The sequence below is a fragment of the Salvelinus fontinalis genome, chromosome 7 (genome assembly GCF_029448725.1).
Source record: "Salvelinus fontinalis isolate EN_2023a chromosome 7, ASM2944872v1, whole genome shotgun sequence".
Lineage (NCBI taxonomy): Eukaryota > Metazoa > Chordata > Actinopteri > Salmoniformes > Salmonidae > Salvelinus > Salvelinus fontinalis.
Window position 1 is genome coordinate 28,737,907 of NC_074671.1, and position 20,868 is coordinate 28,758,774.

Sequence of the window (20,868 nt, forward strand, 5' to 3'; positions counted from 1 at the left end):
CTCCAACAGGTTCAACAGGAGAGATCAGCCAATGAAGTTGGAAGCCCCAGGCAGTTTACATTAAAATGGTGGAAGCCCTCAATGGCACTGCCCATGCTAATACAGCCTTTTGGCCACTAGATACGTCTATAATTCTCTATGGTTTTACCATATAACCTAAAATATAAGGTTTTATTACTCCATTATTTATGTTTTGTTGTCATAGGAGTCTTTGTAGACAAACAATGTACATCCATGGACTTAAATAGATTCTGATTGTGTGTGTAATTCTGATACCTACCACAAGATAGCCCTGTTTCACACATCCTGAAGCTGTACGCCTTGAGTTGCAGTACCTGTTGATTTTCCATTCTTCCATTAGGGTATAACTCTCAGATATTGCTGCATTTATCAATTATGAAAGTAACAGTCAAGGTACATTTTTTTATTACAAAACATCTTTAATATAATTGTTACATAGAGTCAGTCATTCTGCATATGATTGGCAGGCTAAGTATTAACCCTTGGCTTACAATGTCCGCACCCCTGCGGAAATCTAATTAGCATTATACAAAAAACCATCAAAATCTGTCTGTTTAAGCTAGAGATTTTTTTTGAATGGGCTGCATCTCAATCCACCATCTGCCGATATCACCCATCCGCATCTGTGGTAAAAGGTGGTAGAGCTAGTGCAGTGTTTGTCAAACCATGAGACATCCCGAAAATCGGTCTCCTCACAAAAACATCTGTAGCGTCCGAATCGTTTGGCCTACAAACTATTGAAAAATGACTCTTACGAACACGACAATGTTCTCCGTTTTGCTCTACCATTCCCACCAGCCTCACAAGACTTGTCTGAAGTCAGTATATCCTCTTATGCCAACTTCTGTCTGTAGCGTCTGGAACGGTCGCCCCTCTGTGGAAAGCTGAGGCTCTCACAAACATGACGATGTTCTCCGTTTTTCTCTAGGATGCCCACAAGCCTCACAAGACTGAAGATCCCGGTACCAATTCAAATAATATATTGAAGTGTATATGGAGATAGCTTAGTGCCTAAAATAAGGGGATAAATACATGTTTATCCCCTTCCCCTTATATCTCTCAGATATTCGACACACTTCAGAATAAACTTCTTTAGAATATTTTTTTTAATGATCTGTTCCATGTAGTGCATCTGTTATTCAATGCATTTCTATTGGTTAATAACAGTAGGCCTAATGCCAAATTCAATGTTTCATCTAATATTTTGGGGGGGATAACTTAAGGAGCCTTAAAATTCAAAATCAAATAGCTAAATAATCCTTGGTATGACCATCTTATAACAATTCCATATGTTAGTTTAGAGCCCCCTGCAGACAGGATTTAGACTCTAGATTAATATAATTAATAATACTGAGCAGATACAGTATGTCTCACACTGGCCGTAAGCATATCAATAAGGTTACAAGGCGGGTCACGGTTAGCTTAGCGATATGGCAGCCAGTCTGTCAAACATTTGGACTATAAAAATAAATAACCTCTTTAACATTATATTAAATTAGAATATCCTTGTAACAAAACAAAAAGCATCATCTTCCAAATGATCACACTGATGTTTGAAATTGACGAACTTCACATACTGGTGTGTTCAAAGAGTGTGGCGGAGAGACCAGAGTACTGGAGTTTGGTTGGGTACTCCTGAGGCCACGCGGGATTGGTTGAGTACCGTTTAGCCATGACTGGTGGATGGATGGATGCATGCACAAGGTTCTTCACGAATCAATGTCTACGTTCTAGACCGACTCGGAACAGAAATGAATACAATCAACTGTTCCATACATAATGTCCAGTTCCTTATTTCAGCATAGAGTTGCTAGTGGTGGGATTTTCCTTCTCTCCTAGGGAGCATTAAGAAGGATGTGGTGCCATTTCTCCAATGCAGCCAGTCAACAGAACCACCTCCAGTGCCCAAAAATGTGCTTTTCCTCCTCTTTAGGCTCTCTGCCTCTGAGAAAATAGAGAAGAAAGCAGGAAGAGAAAAAAAGTGGGATAGTATCACATGTTGAGAAAGACCTGGGTTTTCTCACGGGCTGAGCAATGGGCATGACTGTGTTGCTAACTAGGGGAGGGGAGTTTAGGGTCGGGTAAAGGCCCCATGTGCCAAGTTTCAGAATGTTCAGCGCCTGTGGATTCAGGGGAGGGCAAACCCCTGTGGCTACAGAACAATACAGAGCAGAGGAAGACAGACAGCTAGCTAGCTACGTAGCTACATACCCAGTAGCCAGAGGGCTCAATGCTGCTAAAGCTTCACACATACAGAGAAAAACTAGACTCACTTCTGTAGGGAGACAGGGAACCGTGTGAGCGACTAAACAAGTTACCACTACATCTACAGGACTGCTGAATGTGCAGACAGCTGGAAAACCTTCAATGGAAACAAATGCTGAGTCAATTATTTTGTTTTTTTTATCTTTAATTTGACTTGAAATGTGGACAAAAACAATGTTGGGGCATGCCATATTTTCAAATGTGCCATTCCCACATGTTTGGTGTCAAATGATGTCTTATTTAGTGATATTGGGGGAAATCATGTTGTGGCTGTGGTTAAACTGATGTTTATTTGCCGAACAGGAAGAGAAAAATCCAGTGTTGGCCTAAATTCCCTTAGTGGTTTTCCACACAACATTGTCATTTTGTTTTCTTTAGAAACAGAGAAGATTTGTTCCTCCAGTGGCTGGCTGCGCTGCCGACTCCCACACAGAGACTCTAGTCAGCTGTTGGACTGAGTTGTGGAATTACAGTAGCCTATAAAGCATAATACAGGGTCTGACATGGCCTTGCTTGAACCAGCAAAACACTCACTATGCACATGATAACAATCCCCTAGATGAAGATTACTCAACTGTTACATTTTTGCTACTCAACCCAATCTGGTACTGTCATTCATACAGTGATGTAGCGTTCACATTTTATGTTTTGAACACAATAACATCCCTAACCTGTCGTCCTAACAATAGGTTTGGTGAGGAAAAGTCACATTGAACCAAAAAAAGTTAATTTCCCATTCAATCCCAATTAGAAAAGTCAAGCTATCACTCCACATAAAACGTCAATCTTTCATAATACTGGTTGTAATGACAACACTGCAGTTTAAGGCTGATACTGAACACAGTTATATGAAGTACACCAAGTTCAGTCCCACAGAAAACTATAATGCACAATTGTGGAGGAGAAAGGACACAGGAAGCAGTTTGATGAGCAAGAAATGGGCAATGTCCTTATAACCCCATCTTGAGACATCAACTTGAGGATGAGGCACACTGGTGATATCACAGACATTGGACTTTGTAAGCCAGTGATATTAAATCTCTCTATACAATCTTTCTGTGAGTAACACTACAGTCTGTGTCTGTCTTTCCATACAGCCGCTGAACCCCAGGATCTGCTCTCCGATTCGACAGAGACAAAGCTGCCATGACAAACGTTGGCCTATAAGCAGCAGTAGCAAAGTTAATAGGTGCAGTTGTGCAGCTACTGAAACATTTGTGGCCAACATGCTGGACAGAGCTGTCCACAGCTAGGTCACATGACATGGTTTGGTTTCTGACAGCATCTGAGCAGGCAGTGATGCTAACCGTCAGCCATTTTGGCTCCTCATTCCAGGATGTCCGTCTCAAAGGGGACCAGATGGTAGTAAGACAGGTTTGTGACGTAGGCATCTGAGTCATCGTCACTGATGTCTGGTTCCACCGTCAGGAACTCCCTGCCATCCTCGTACCTAAGAGAGGAAAACGCCAGACATGGGTATCACTCAACTCACTGGGCACACACTGGTTGAATCATAGTTGTTTCCACGTCCTATGAATTCAATTACGTTAAATCAATGTGGAATAGATGTTGAATTGACGTCTGTGCCCAGTAGGAATGGACCAAGTGGTCAACCCATACTAAGACACTAAATTTACTAAAACATGTGTTCAATATACTGAATCCAAACAGCAAAGCACTATACAACATCATGAAATGATCTTCCAATCTTGCCTACATTCCTTTATTTACAATAGCATCACCATCCCACTGCTGTGATGAATTCTAACTATAGGTAAGATTGTCTTGTATGATATGATCATGCACTTGTGTAACATTCACTTTTTTCCCTTTTAAATTTCACCTTTATTTAACCAGGTAGGCCAGTTGAGAACAAGTTCTCATTTACAACTGCACCTGGCCAAGATAAAGCAAAGCAGTCCGACAAAACACAGTTACAAACAAACGTACAGTCAATAACACAATAGAAAAATCAATGTACAGTGTGTGCAAATGTAGGGAGGTAAGGCAATAAATAGGCCATGGAGGCGAAATAATTACAATTTAGCATTAACACTGGAATGACAGATGTGCAAGTAGAGAAGAGATACTGGGGTACAAAAGTGCAAGAGGATAAGTAACAATATGGGGATGAGGCAATTGGGTGTGCTATTTACAGATTGTCTGTATACAGGTACAGTGATCGGTAAGCTGCTCTGACAGCTGATGCTTAAACTTAGAGAGGGAGATATAAGACTCCAGCTTCAGTGATTTTTGCAATTTGTTCCAGTCATTGGCAGCAGAGAATTGGAAGGAAAGGCGGCCAAAGGAAGCGTTGGCTTTGGGGATGACGAGTGAAATATACCTGCTGGAGCGCGTGCTACGTGTGGGTGTTGCTATGGTGACCAGTGAGCTGAGATAAGGCGGGGCTTTACCTAGCAGTGACTGGTAGATGACCTGAAGCCAGTGGGTTTGGCGAGGAGTATGAAGCGAGGGCCAGCCAACGAGAGCGTACAGGTCGCAATGGTGGGTGGTATATGGGGCTTTGGTGACAAAACGGATGGCACTGTGATAGACTGCATCCAATTTGTTGAGTAGAGTGTTGGAGGCTATTTTGTAAATTATATCGTCGAAGTCAAGGATCGGTGGGATGGTCAATTTTACAAGGGCATCTTTGGCAGCATGAGTGAAGGATGCTTTGTTGAAAAATAGGAAGCCGATTCTAGATTTAATTTTGGATTGGAGATGCTTAATGTGAGTCTGGAAGGAGAGTTTACAGTCTAACCAGATACCTAGGTATTTGTAATTGTCCACATATTCTAAGTCAGAACCGCCCAGAGTAGTGATGCTGAACGAGCGGGCAGGTGCGGGCAGCGATCAGTTGAAGAGCATGCATTTAGTTTTACTTGCATTTAAGAGCAGTTGGAGGCAACGGAAGGAGAGCTGTATGGCATTGAAGCTCGTCTGGAGGTTTGTTAACACAGTGTCCAAAGAAGGGCCAGAAGTATACAGAATGGTCTTGTCTGCGTAGAGGTGGATCAGAGAATCACCAGCAGCAAGAACGACATCATTGATATATACAGAGAAAAGAGTCGGCCCAAGAATTGAACCCTGTGGCACCCCCATAGAGACTGCCAGAGGTCCAGACAACAGGCCCTCTGATTTGACACACTGAACTATATCAGAGAAGTAGTTGGTGAACCAGGCGAGGCAGTCATTTGAGAAACCAAGGTTGTTTAGTCTGCCGATAAGAATGTGGTGATTGACAGTCGAAAGCCTTGGCCAGGTCGATGAATACGGCTGCACAGTAATGTCTCTTATCGATGGCGGTTATGATATCGTTTAGGACCTTGAGCGTGGCTGAGGTGGACCCATGACCAGCTCTGAAGCCAGATTGCATAGCGGAGAAGGTACGGTGGGATTCGAAATGGTCGGTAATCTGTTAACTTTGCTTTCGAAGACCTTAGAAAGGCAGGGTAGGGTAGATATAGGTCTGTAGCAGTTTGGGTCTAGAGTGTCTCTCCCTTTGAAGAGGGAGATGATCACGACAGCTTTCCAATCTTTGGGAATCTCAGACGATACGAAAGAGGTTGAACAGGCTAGTAATAGCAACAATTTTGGCAGATAATTTTAGAAAGAGAGGGTCCAGATTGTCTAGCCTGGCTGATTTGTAGGGGTCCAGATTTTGCAGCTCTTTCATAACATCAGCTATCTGGATTTGGGTGAAGGAGAAATGGGGGAGGCTTGGGAGAGTTGCTGTGGGGGGTGCCGGGCAGTTGACCGTGGTAGGGGTAGCAAGGTGGAAAGCATAGCCAGCCGTAGAAAAATGCTTCTTGAAATTATCAATTCTAGTGGATTTATCGGTTGTGACAGTGTTTCCTAGCCTCAGTGCAATGGGCAGCTGGGAGGAGGTGTTCTTATTCTCCATGGACTTGTCCCAGAACTCTTTTGAGTTTGTGCTACAGGATGCAAATTTCTGTTTGAAAAAGCTAGCCTTAGCTTTCCTAACTGCCTGTGTATATTGGTTCCTAACTTCCCTGAAAAGTTGCATATCACGGGGGCTATTCGATGCTAATGCAGTACGCCACAGGATGATTTTGTGCTGGTCAAGGGCAGAAGGGTCTGGAGTGAACCAAGGGCTCTGTTCCTGGTTAAAAAAAAGATTAATGGGGCATGCTAATTTAAGATGGCGAGGAAGGCACTTTTAAAGAATAACCAGGCATCCTTTACTGACGGGATGAGGTCAGTATCATTCCAGGATACCCCGGCCAGGTCGATTAGAAAGGCCTGCTCGCTGAAGTGTTTTAGGGAGCGTTTGACATTGAGGAGAGGTGGTCGCTTGACCACAGACCCATTACGGATGCAGGCAATGAGGCAGTAATCGCTGAGATCTTGGTTGAAAACAGCAGAGGTGTATTTGGAGGGCAGGTTGGTTAGGATGAGATCTATGAGGGTGCCCATGTTTACGGATTTGGGGTTGTACCTGGTAGGTTCATTGATAATTTGTGTGAGATTGAGGGCATCAAGCTTAGATTGTAGGATGGCCAGGGTGTTAAGCATGTCCCAGTTTAGGTCACCAAGCAGCACGAGCTCTGAAGATAGATTGGAGCAATCAATTCACATATGATGTCCAGGTCACAGCTGGGGGCAGAGGGTGGTCTATAGCAAGCGGCAAGGGTGAGAGACTTGTTTCTGGAAAGGTGGATTTTTAAAAGAAGAAGCTCGAATTGTTTGGGTACAGAGCTGGATAATAAGACAGAACTCTGCAGGCTATCTCTGCAGTAGATTGCAACTCCGCCCACTTTGGCAATTCTATCTTGGCGGAAAATGTTATAGTTTGGGATGGAAATTTTAGGGGTTTTGGTGGTCTTCCTAAGCCAGGATTCAGACATGGCTAAGACATCCGGGTTGGCAGAGTGTGCTAAAGCAGTGAATAAAACAAACTTAGGAAGGAGGCTTCTAATGTTAACATGCATGAAACCAAGGCTTTTAAGGTTACAGAAGTCAACAAATGAGATCACCTGGGGAATAGGAGTGGAGCTAGGCACTGCAGGTCCTGGATTAACCTCTACATCACCAAAGGAGGAGTAGGGTAAGGGTACGGCTAAAGGCTATAAGAACTGGTCGTCTAGTACGTTCGGAACAGAGTAAAATGAGCAGGTTTCTGGGCTCGATATAATAGATTCAAAGCATAATGTACAGACAAAGGTATGGTAGGATATGAGTACATTGGAGGTAAACCTAGGCATTGAGTGATGAGACAGATATTGTCTCTAGAAACATTTAAACCAGGTGATGTCATCGCATATGTGGGAGATGGAACTAAATGGTTGGTTAAGGCATATTGAGCAGGGCTAGAGGCTCTACAGTGAAATAAAACAATAATCACTAACCAGAACAGTGATGGACAAGGCAATTTGACATTAGGGAGATTCATGCGTAGCCGAGTGATCTTAAGGGTCCAGTGAATGGTTGGGCTGGCTGGAGACACGGCGATTCAGACTGCTAGCAGGCCGGGGCTAGCAAAAGGGTCTTAGAGGGACGTCGCGATGGAGGAAAGTCTGTTTTAGCCTCCTCGTGCGGTTTCGTCGATAGATCAGTCATGATGGATTAGTAGGGTTCCGTGTAGCAGAGGGGTCCAGTCCAATTGGCAAATGGATCTATTCAGCTAACAGTCCAATATGCTCTAGACAGCTAGCGGGCCACGGCTTGCAGGCTAGCAAATGGGCATTCAGGGGACATCGCGACGAAGGGGCCTGTTGGAAAAAAGACCCTCGGGCAGATTACGTCGGTAGTCCAGTCGTGATGGATAAGAAGGGCTTCGTGTGGTAAAAGGGGCCCAGGCCGATTGGCAAAATAGGAATAGTGGTACGAGAAATTGGCCGATGGACCTATTAGCTAACAATCCGATATGGTCTAGACAGCTAGTGGGAGCTAGCGGGCCGCGGCTAGCAGATTCGCATTCAGGGGACGTCACGACATAGGAACCAGTTGAGTAACCCCCTTGAGCAGATTACGTCGGTAATCCAGTCGTGAAGAATCGGCGGGGTTCCGTACCCCATACCAGCAGTAAAGGGGGTCCAGGAGTGGCTGATGGACCTCTTCAGCTAGCCGGGAGATTGGCCTAGCATGGGCTAGCTCCAGGCTAATTAGTGCTTGCTTTGGGACAGAGACGTTAGCCAGAAGTAGTCACTCGGATTGCAGCTAGCTAGCTATGATGATCCAAGTGAGAAGGTTCAGTTAAAGTCGGAAGTTTACATACACCTTAGCCAAATACATTTAAACTAAGTTTTTCACAATTCCTGACATTTAATCCATGTAAAAATCCCCTGTCTTAGGTCAGCTAGGATCACCACTTTATTTTAAGAATGTGAAAATGTCAGAATAATAGTAGAGAGAATTATTTATTTCAGCTTTTATTTCATCACATTCCCAGTGGGTCAGAAGATTACAGTCACTCAATTAGTATTCGGTAGCAATGCCTTTAAATTGTTCAACTTGGGTCAAACGTTTCGGGTAGCCTTCCACAAGCTTCCCACAATACGTTGGGTGAATTTTGGCCCATTTCTCCTGACAGAGCTGGTGTAACAGTCAGGTTTGTAGGCCTCCTTACTTTTTCTATAGGATGAGGTCAGGGCTTTGTGATGGCCCCTCCAATACCTTGACTTTGTTGCCCTTAATCCATTTTGCCACAACTTTGGAAGTATGCTTGGGGTCATTGTCTATTTGGAAGACCCATTTGCGACCAAGCTTTAACTTCCTGACTGTCTTGATATGTTGCTTCAATATATCCACATACTTTTCCCACCTCATGATGCCATGTATTTTATGAAGTGCACCAGTCCCTCCTGCAGCAAAGCACCCCCACAATATGATGCTGCCACCCCCGTGCTTCACGGTTGGCATGGTGTTCTTCGGCTTGCAAGCATCCCCCTTTTTCCTCCAAACATAATGATGGTCATTATGGCCAAACAGTTCTATTTTTTGTTTCATCAGACCAGAGGACATTTCTCCAAAAAGTATGATCTTTGTCCCCATGTGCAGCTGCAAACCGTAGTCTGGCTTTTTTTATGGCGGTTTTGGAGCAGTGGCTTCTTCCTTGCTGAGCAGTCTTTCAGGTTATGTCAATATAGGAATTGTTTTACTGTGGATATAGATACTTTTGTACCGGTTTCCTCCAGCATCTTCACAAGGTCCTTTGCTGTTCTGGGATTGATTTGCACTTTCGCACCAAAGTACGTTCATCTCTAGGAGACAGAACGCGTCTCCTTCCTGAGCGGTATCACGGTTGCGTGGTCCCATGGTGTTTATACTTGCGTACTATTGTTTGTACAGATGAATGTGGTACCTTCAGGCATTTGGAGATTGCTCCCAAGGATGAACCAGACTTGTGGAGGTCTACAATGTTTTTTTCTGAGATCTTGGCTGATTTTCCCATGATGTCAAGCAAAGAGGCATTGAGATTGAAGGTAGGCCTTGAAATAAATCCACAGGTACACCTCCAATTGAATCAAATTATGTCAATTATCCTAACAGAAGCTTCTAAAGCCATGACAATTTTCTGGAATTTTCCAAGCTGTTTAAAGGCACAGTCAACTCAGTGTATGTAAACTTCTGACCCACTGGAATTGTGATACAGTGAAAAAATCTGTCTGTAAAAATTGTTGGAAAAATGTCCTAACCTACTTTCCAAAACAGTTTGTTAACAAGAAGTTTGTGGAGTGGTTTAAAAACGAGTTTTAATGACTCCAACTTAAGTTTATGTAAACTTCCGACTTTAACTATATAAATGTCATATTGCTCAAGTGATACCAAGATGGCGTAGCAATCAGACTTCTGTTGTCTTGTCCCGTCCCATGTATATATCTTTTTCTTCATTATATATATATATGGGACAAGACAACAGAAGTCTGACTGCTACGCCATCTTGGTATCACTTGAGCAATATGGCATTTCCGCATTGTAATATTTGGTGAAAAGTATTTTGTTGTGGAGACTGAGTGAAGGCCCCTCCCTAGCTTCCCTCCTCACACCCCACCCAGGGAAGGAAGAGGTGCACTGAGACATTTCCTGAGGGGGACCCTGGAACCACTTTGAAATTCAAGGAATGCATGGTACTCACATACTCAAAAGGGCACACACAAACACTTGTGATCCTAAAAGGTCCCTGTAGGTGTGTGTGTAGTAAAGAGAATGTGAACTGTACAAAAAGTAACAGGATATATCATGTTTGTATAATAAAATAGGCCTAAATTCAGGAGAAAATCAGAATGACTGAGGTTGAAGAAGAAAATGGGCTTAACGTGTGATACTGCCATGCATCTCTGGTTTTGTGGTGCAGGGAGTTACAACATTTGTTTAGAAATATAAAAATAACTACCGCACACACAATTTCACCTCTGTTATGAGGTTGAAGAAATGCCCATTTGTCTCAATACACAATGACATTGATACTGACTGGTAAGGTGAATCTAACAGGTAAAAGAAGTCGTAAAGTCACGTGTTACTTACAGGTGTTCTGCAGAGCCAGCAGCAGAGTCAGTGGATGAGGGTCTCTCTTCGTCCTGTGGCAGACTCTCATCAAACACGATTGTCTCAGTGTTGGCCAGACAGAAGCCATTGGAACGCATGATCTCTGTAGGGCACAGAACACATTCTACAGTTTAGGACATGAACAGTCTACCCCATGTTTTGTCTGTTGTTTATTGTCCTGTAAGGAATTCTTTATAACGCAAGGCACATTTCTGTGAAAACAGACAATACAATTCCAGCTTATCTTATCCTATATTAACCATTACTCAGAGGTTTCCTGGTTCGGATGTCAAGTGGGGCATGCTGTTGTTGTTGAATTGCATTGGTTGTTTGGGTGGTTAAAAGGAAAGTTACTCCGTTTTTTATTTTATTTAACTAGGCAAGTCAGTTAAGAACCAATTCTTATTTACAACGACAGTCTACCCGTCATGGCCGGTTGTGATACAGCCTGGAATCAAACCAGGGTTTGTAGTGATGCCTCTAGCACTGAGATTCAGTGCCTTAGACCGCTGCGCCACTCTGAGCCCCAGTTAATATTGGGAAGAAAGCGGAGTGTTTTCCCTGCGTTTCACCACGAATCAATACCTGATATCTTGTATGGACTCTGGAAGCATGGCTGGATCTTGTGGACGTTGTCATTCTTCAGCACTTGGTCCAGCGGTGATCGCTCAAAGAATGTCAACACCACCTCTGACCTAGAATACTGTGGAGACACACAGTACAGATAGTATGAGCATGGGTTCCATTTATGAGAACCATACACAATGCATTATAACTAATCTGAGTCAAATGTGGTATGTTGGAAGGTGTATAAATGAATAGGTTTGCATACAAGTTAATCAAATCCAAATGTGTACAGAGGGCAGTACTAGACTAGTAGTGACCCACCTTCCATGGCATGTTGATGGCATTCTTAAGTAGCTTCTCCACCTCATTTAGTTTCAGCTCAATGTCATTGGCCTCTTTAATCTTAACCAGACCTAAACACAAAATGACACAAACATAATGCAGAGTCAAAGGTTATTACATGATTATTACCACTTTTATTGTATTAATCTCACAACTGAAAAGCTTAGGTCTCAAGTAAATTCTCAGGTAACAAACAAGGTACACATTTAAAATCGATTTGATTCCCAAGACAAACCACACGCCATCATTTCGAGACAGCCTGAGCTTTCAGACCAAAGTAACTCTCCTACTGAGAGAACATGAGGTAAATCCTATCTGTGCATCCGCCATAACAATAGGGCAGCTACTTTGACCTTTGTGTCAACTAGCATCTGATCTATCCACAGGACAGGACACACAACAAAGGCTAAATGGGAGGAGGGCCCAATTCAACTTTACTCATGTAAAAAAGGTTGCCAAAAAATATATAATTGAAAAGGTGGCAATCAGTTAAATGAGAACCTTTTATATTCACAATGCTCCTGTGATATTTGTTCTGGGCATGGCAAGTGCAGAGAAACACAAATAGACCTCTAAGTTAAGTGGACATAGTTTTAAGAGCACGCAACTGCACGTGTCACAAATAGGGTAACCAGCAAGAATGCCAACATGGCTCAGTAAATGCTAGGTAATAGGCAGCACAGAATCTGTAAGTGGTAACAGCAGAATATAGGGAAACTGCAGTATAGACGTACAGCACACCTATCTACCTCTGCAGCATGACACATGGATTAACAATGCAAGGTATAAGAGAGGATTTAGAAGCTGGGTGGAAAGTTTCACTTCGGGAATAAGCACTAGCAATGAGGACTTTAATATTGGCAAAGTATGAGATGTACAAGGGATACATCTGAAAACATGTCCAAAAAAAGAGTGGAAAGTACCCTGCTTAGTTGGTTTGGACCTATAATAAACAGGGTGAGGTGAATATGTACTTAAGCCTTTACAATCCAATGTTGCAGAGTGAAAACGAGTGACTATGACTCATTAGTTCTGCCTTCCAGTTCCAACTAGTCCCAAAATATCATGTACGGCCATTCATAGTCATGATGACTACGATAGTGAGGTTGATGATGACGATCCTCCAGAAAACTACTGATGAGGTCTTGCTGAGGTGATGCGACTAGTACGCACGATGCAGCCACAGAGCTGCTCCCTTCGGATAGATAGAGGGCGGCGTAAGAGGATGTGCGGCAGCGCTCCGCTGATGTAACAATCTCATTCATTTCTAAATGGCCCATAGTCATGACATTATGCCCCAGGGTTTGAGGAGTGATTAGGTCATGAAATGGTTGTTTTTGGTAAAAAAGACAAGTGGTGCACACTGTATAGGGAATATGATGCCATTTGAGAGGCAACCATAGAATCCCCCACCCAGGGCTGTACCTCACAGGGTTCCAGGATCATATTCTTCTTTTTAAGAGATATAAACAGCTCGGTTTGTCCAAACCAGCAAGAGCCTATAAAAAAAAAGATATAACGACCAATAAGTGCTTGTTTGTCTGCAAATAAGAGGTTTATTGTTTTTTTTAAATCATAGGCTTAGACGTATGATTAGTATTCTTGGTTATGTCATGGTAGATTTAGTGTGCCATTTTGAATATTATATGGTCTTCTCTTCTTTATTGGATGTTTCATTTGAAAGACATGCCTAATAACCCTGGGAGCATAGCCTCAAGGAAAAAGCAACAAATCTACGCCACACATGGCGGTTGCCCAAATGCAACAAACATAAAGAGAACTGTCCTCAGACAACTCGAAACCGCCTTGCTGTTTTCCATGTAAACAGATGTTTGGAAATCTGTCCACAGGATTTCACCTTTGATATGGAAACGTGAGCAACATGAGCGCTGGCGTGGAAAGCCAAAATAAAGTTGTCGATTTAAAATGGAACACAACCACTAAACATATTCCTCTCTCAATTAATTATATTTCGAAGTTGAAGCTAAATGTATAGAAATGGTGGTCATCTGAAAATAAGCCATGAAATATTTTGAAACTAAAACCAGCTGTGTTTGTTCCGACCACGCTCCCTGAGTGCATGTCCTCACTTCCTGTGGAAGAGTCCATTTCCTGTCTCCACTTCCTGGAATCTCGTTGAAGAGGGAAACACTAAACTTGTGTTTTCTGTTCTCCTTGTGTAACACTATAAGTATGGGGCCAAATTGGTCTAATAATTGTACCAGCATTCTGGCCATTCAAACTGTTCCCATGTGCACATCAAAGAATTTGCCTGTAGCCAAGAAATAGGCCAACAGTAGTTCATAGCCTACATTTAGTTGGCTGAGGAACACTGCACAGATACTGCTAGTATCTTTACCAACAAAAATCTATGTTTTCCTGCCCATTGTCGCGAGCATATTATTACTTTCTCGTTTTTTTAAGTGTAGCTACAACCATTTATGGTAATGGATTTCGTAATTAAACAGGCTTACAATGTCATGAAAAAGTGTAGCTACACAATTAAAACTACTTCATGTGATACCTGTTTGTGCTGCCATTTGCATATCAACCATGGCAGGAGGACAGACAACATGAGAGGAAGCATGAGCCTCCACATCATCCTTACACATGATATTTCAACATTTATAAGACATTATCAACAGCTATTTCACAATAACATCCTACAGCACATCAGACCGGCCCATGTCAGCATGATACTACAACATTATAGCCTTTAGTAGTGTCATGTACTGCAACATTATCTAACCACCATCTCCCCGGTTAGATGAGTATGTTCCATAAGGTGTTGCCGTTTGATTATTAGATACAGAGCACCAAATTCCATAAGTCTTAGGTTAAGCCTTTAAACAGAGTTCTCGGCTGTCCTCTCCGTCACCAGTCTGAGTCAGTTATGTCTAGATGTTTGGGCGGTGCCCTCGTGACTGGCTCTCATGCCAGCAGAACCAGCACATCACTTCCTGTCTGTGATGCCCACTCCAGGGTCACATGTCAGGTGACTGATGATGAAGGCCTAAGCAGGCCACAGTAGGGGTTAGCCTAAATATAGGAGGCCCACTCCTTCAGCAAGGCCTGTATATCACCCTCTCACCACAATGACCTCAGCCTGAAAGTTCCCTAGAAGTTCTGCACGCCTCTCTTGTTGCCTAGGTACAGCACAGAAACAAGAGTAGGGCCAGAAACAGTGCGAATAAAGAACACGGTGTATGGAAGCAAGGACAGCTCGAGCTAGGACCACTTTTCATCTGAGTGCCAATTAGAAGACGGATCTAAATAAAATATCGAGCCGAGGTGGAAATTAAAGGAAGGGCATGGGGAAACGGAATGGGATTAATCTGTGGCCAGCTATCCATCACTGACATGATTCAACTCTACTTGGATGAAGTCCCTATTTCAATACCCATCTCCCTCCATTCGTATCTCAAACAACAAGACATGAGAATGGACGATGAGACACCAGGAAAAGAAGAAGTGCAAAATTAGTCGTTTTGCATCACACACAGCCGAGAAAGGAGAAGATACAATCCTCAGCAGTGACAGCTATTTCTGTGTATGGGAAGGAAGCAGAGCCTTCCAGTCGCCACAAAAAGGCTGGCGTGGGGGGACAGTTTACAAAACCCACTTGCTGTAGGCTGAGCGGACACAGACAAAATAGAAGTACCAGAGAGGCTGTGCAGGGTGAACACCCAGCTATCACATTTGGTTCCTTGGAAGTTGTGGGAACATACGTTTTTGGTTTCCCATTGGTTCTGGGAACGAAGCCATAAGGTTCATGACTGACAAAACTGAAAGTTTTTTTAAACGTTCTGAGAACATTTTTGGGGGCCTGTTCTGGGATTGTACATTTGTAGGTATAGCAGGGAGGTTCCTTTCACTGAATGTTTCAATAAGACTTTTAATAACACTGCTAGCTTAGTTTGGGATAACTGTTTTCAACTCCAAGCAGATAAACATTTATTTGCTTTTGCTTTAATCACGCAAACACATATTTTTTTTTATCGTGGCATGGCATCAGTGAGATTCAAACATATATCCTGTTCTCTATCCATGGAATTAGCCCACTGCGCCACCAGAATGGAGCTGGCCTGCCATGTTTTTTTTTTTTTTTTTTTTTTTTACTCCTACGAAGCTGTTCATTTTAGTCTATTCAAACAGGCTCTGCTTCATTTCAAAGGAAATAAGCACTCATTAAGATCAGGTGTGGCCAATTAGTGGGCGTGGCCAACAGAGCTGCAGAAAATGTTATGCTGAAGTACTGAAATTCACACAGAAGAACGTTGTTTCTTAACATTCTCTGAACATTGACTTGAAACAGAACCATGTGGAAACCTGCAGGAAGTGTTATGCTGAAGAACCACGCTCTCACCAAGCTCTAAGAAACATATGGTTCTCAGAATGTTATGTGCTAGCTGGGCATAGACGTGGCATGAGCTGGGCATCCTGCCAGACAGCACCCAGCCTGGGCAATGTCAGGGCACCATCGTGACAGACAGGGCAGCAAGAGGTACACAACCCAGGGCCGTGTGTTTGGCTTTCATGTGTCACAATCCTTTCCAACTGTCTGAGGGTTCTGTTTATCTTTACCCATTACTACGGGATAGGATCTGCTTCTATTGCAGAACAAGCTGGTCAACAATTCAATCACGCAGGACATACAGCAGATTAGTCAAATCACAACCTAAACATTTGATAACATTTCATGTATTATTGAAATGGTCCACAAACACTCTATAGGGGTAGTAACTGAGCCTTTCAGCGTTACCTCAACATTATTAAAGCCAATATGCAATAGGCCACCTCCTGATTTATCCAAAATGTTCACTGACAAATCCACACATTAACCTTTTCCAATATGATTTTAATTTTGGCAGTTAGCCTGTGCTATTATAAACCTAACCCATAGCCTCCAGCTCTGACAACCAAACAACCAAAAAGGTGCTGCTGATAAGTGATAAAGGATAGCCTAGTGATAGCCAGTTAAATCAGTCCTATTGCTCCTGACTTAAGTTCCAGTCAATCATGTTAGGGGGTTCCCAGAGAACCTAAAACAGTATCCGGAATCATGTAGACCAAAGAGCAGTTATTTGATAGGTCTGGTATTATGTGTCACTCCAAAGTGGACCCAATCAATTATTAAACGGACAGTGTCTACCTGGGTCATGAAAACAACAATTAGTCCTTATTTATCAACTGATCTATCTATATCAAATGTGCCCATATAATTCCCACCTGTCAAAAATGCCCATTTAAATACAATAATTAATGACAAAGTTCTCAACACTTCAAAACATTGGCTGATCTTTTTTTTTAAACTAATTGGTCTTTTGACCAATCACATCAGCTATGAAAAAGAGTTGATGTGAAAAGATCTTATGTGATTGGTCAAAAGGCCAATTAGTAGAAAAAACATCTGAATTGTATTGTGGCTATTGTCTTCAAAGGACAATATAATTCATTACTTAATTTATTAATTGATTAAACCCAATTTCCAGTGGCATGGGGTACACTATACCAACCTTCTATAAGCGGGGACTTGGATAGAGCTCTTCTGTCCTCAGGGAATGATTCAACCAGCCTTTTGAACAATCTCCCAAAATCTGAATAACTCCTGTGCAAATACAAAACGTTTCTGTCTGACCACTCGGTTCTGATCTCGTAGAATTCTTCTTCCTCTCCTCGCTGACTTATGATCAGTCTACGGATCCCGTTCACCCAGCAATCCTTGACAAACATGTTGACCAGAGACGTCCCCTCGAATATCGCCGATGCCATTCCTCAGCAGTCAGTCCAGCATTCTGAGAAGGAGTGGGACGTTGGAGTGAAGTCATGGACTTTGGAATAACATTGCCCACCATGAACCGGGTAAAATAACTATTTCAAATAAATAATTAACTTGTAGGCATATGGGGGGAAATGCTAATATAAGGAATAGTGGCCAAGACCACGTCAAAAACCTCCGTCATAACTCTAAAACCGTTACAATGTAGAAAACCAACAAAATGACTTCAGTTTCGCTTGCTCAGCCCATCACAGACGCAGTCTTAAACGTGGCACTGTCACCGCCTTCATAGTCATTCGTCACCACAGGGTAAGAAAATAATGAGTTTTTACTTGATAATCCTCCCAGAATTCAAATGGACTCGAAAATAGCTACTTAGCTGTTGTTCAGTTACAATGATTTATTTACTAGTCCACTTTAAGTTCAGGGTCACAGATGATGACGCCTTAGAACAGTTAGTTGCCCTTCCCAAAATGATGTTAGTATATTGTTCTTTTATCGTCTTACTGTTCTTCTACGAGTCTTCTGATGAACTTCATGCGTAGAAGTGAATGCAAAAGAGTTGCAAATTCGATGTGCTGTTCTTCAAGGCGTTACTCCCCTGACAAGTTTGTCGAGGTTTGCCTTTAGAGGGTGCATCTTGCACACTGATTCCAGAGTTGACGGCTTTTGTCGCTCAGGCGAAAAATATCCGTCGGTTTCCTCCCCTCGCAGAAGTTGACTCCTCTCTCCCTCCCCTCTTCTTCTTCCTCCCTCCTTGTCAACAGTGTGGATACTATGCAAGGAATGCAACTGCGCAAAGAGAGACCGAATTGTCCATGTAAGCTGCCTAGGCTACTTCAAAACTTACATTACTTTTCTCTCTGATGTACAGTTGTGTTCGGCAGTTATAGTATGTCAACCTGGACTCAGGGGTAGATGTAATAACCCTCATGAAAAAGTACGACTGAAATTCTACTCACTACTACACAAGATCTACACAACCTACTGGTATTACTACTTGATTGCTGTTGAGATGTGTAGTAATTTCAGTAGTAATGAGTGATAAATTGGGACATTTCACTACTGGTGAACACTACATATTTCTTATTCAAATCGCTACATAATTCTCCCTTAATGACTACTGTGTAACTACTGAGATTTTGGGTATCTACTACTTAAAACCTACACATACCTACACAATTTCTACATGTTGAATGTAGAATTACCACGCAATGCCTACACATTACTGCTGTATGCCAACTCGATCCCTCTTTAATTACTACTGCCATTTGTCTGTGTAGTGTTGTGTCACTACTGATCCCTACTGGATTGCTCCTTATCCTTTTTCATTTCCTACATAAACTCTTTTGAATTACTATTGAAAACGGACACATTTAATACTGTTTTCCTATTCAAAATCACTATTGACATCTTGTTTCCCTACTGTGTCACTCCTAGACTAGTGCACATGTTATTTCCTAAAGTTTCTAACTGTAGTAATCAAACAATCAATATTAAACATATACACATGCAATTGAATTAGTTTTAAATTACATATTTGCACTTTTTTTGTTTATCGCTTTGAGGCCTTGTCTTCATTCAGCTTTTACTTAACTATCTTCAGATGATTTTTTTTGTGTTGCAGCCACATTTCTCCACCACGTAACCTTTTAGAAAATAAAGACCAGTACAAGAAACAACCAATTATAACCCATTATCAATCATCTGCTAACAGAGGTCACATAAGACAACACAGAAAAACATTTGATACACAATGTTAATCTTACCAAAAATGGCCTCCTTGGCAACAGGTCAAAAGAGGTAAGTATGAACATACTACTGTACATTTGCAAACAAGCACACATGCAGTCCCTTCAGAAGGTATTCACACCCCTTGACTTTTCCTAATTTTGTTATGTTACAGCCCTTTTCTGTCACTGGCCTATACACAGTAACCCATAATGTAAAAGTGGAATTATGTTTAGACATTTTGGCAAATTAATTCAAAATGAAAAGCTGAAATGTCTTGAGTCATTAAGTATTATGGCAAGCCTAAATAAGTTCAGAAGTGAACATGTGTTTAACTTCGTCACATAATAAGTTGCATGGACTCACTCTGTGTGCAATAATAGTGTTTAACATGATTTTTGAATGACTACCTCATCTCTGTACCCCAGACATACAATTATCTGTAAGGTCCCACAGTCGAGCAGTGAATTTCAAACAGATTCAACCACAAAGACCAGGGAGGTTTTCCAATGCCTCGCAAAGAAGGGCACCTATTGGTAGATGGGGGAAAAATAAAACACATTGAATATCCCTTTGAACATGGTGAAGTTATTAATTACACTTTGGATGGTGTATCAATACACCCAGTCACTACAAAGATACAGGCATCCTTCCTAACGCAGTTGCCGGAGAGGAAGGAAACCATTTAGGTATTTAACCATGAGGACAATGATGACTTTAAAACAGTTACAGAGTTTAATGGCTGTGGTATGAGAACTGAGGATTGATCAACAACATTGTACTGTAGTTACTCCACAATACTAACCTAATTGACAGAGTGAAAAGAAGGAAGCATGTACAGAATATGAATCTTCTAAAACATACATCCTGTTTGCAACAAGGCACTAAAGTAATACTGCAAACAATTTGGCAAAGTAATTAACTTTTTGTCCTGAATACAAAGTGTTATGTTTAGGGCAAATCCAATGCAACACATTGCTGAGTACCACTCTCCATATTTTCAAGCATAGTGGTGTCTACATCATGTTATGGGTATGCTTGTAATCGTTAAGGACTGGGGAGTTTTACAGGATAAAAAAGACACCGACTGGAGCTAAGCACAGACAAAATCCTAGAGGAAAACCTGGTTCAGTCTGCTTTTCCACCAAACACTGGGAGATTAATTCACATTTCAGCAAGACAAAACCTAAAACAGAAAGCCAAAGCTACACTGGAGTTGCTTACCAAGAAGACCGTGAATGTTTCTCACTGGCCGAGTTACAGTTTTGACTTTTGAAAAGCTATGGCAAGACCTAAAAATGGTTGTCTAGTAATGATCAACAACCAATTTTACAGAGTCTTTACTATTATAGTAAAATGAAAGAAAAATCCTGGAATGAGTAGGTGTGTCCAAACTTTTGACTGGTACTGTATATAAACGGCTAAACAACGACATGAAAGTATCCACAAAATATAAAGGAAAGTTAAACTTACAGATGGTGCGGTGCCAGCACAAGGGCTACGAAAGACAGGACGATGAAGGATGGAAGATGATTACAAAAGCCTGTGTAGTAAAGCTGTAGTGTTTTGAGTACTTACTGTATTTACTACCAACATCAGGAAGTAAAAATCTCCAACTGATTAATACTGGAAACCCTACCGTTTTCCTACTG

The 20,868-nt window shown here is 42.0% G+C and overlaps 1 protein-coding gene across 2 annotated transcripts; it reads right to left on the minus strand.

The window, feature by feature from the left end:
* Positions 1 to 409: 409 nt before the first annotated feature.
* pxdc1b (PX domain containing 1b) lies at positions 410 to 18,196 on the minus strand. Of its 2 annotated transcripts, none has more exons than XM_055928984.1 (6): positions 17,993 to 18,196; positions 17,223 to 17,501; positions 11,686 to 11,777; positions 11,383 to 11,500; positions 10,777 to 10,900; positions 410 to 3,736 (listed from the first exon to the last, which is right to left on the minus strand). In XM_055928984.1, the coding sequence occupies exons 2-6, from the start codon at positions 17,476 to 17,478 to the stop codon at positions 3,613 to 3,615; spliced, it is 714 nt and encodes a 237-aa protein (XP_055784959.1). In that variant the 5' UTR covers positions 17,479 to 17,501; positions 17,993 to 18,196; the 3' UTR covers positions 410 to 3,612. The 2 variants fall into 2 exon arrangements, with proteins under 2 accessions (XP_055784959.1, XP_055784960.1); XM_055928985.1 differs by having other exon boundaries at positions 410 to 1,965; positions 3,594 to 3,736; positions 17,223 to 18,196.
* Positions 18,197 to 20,868: the final 2,672 nt, after the last annotated feature.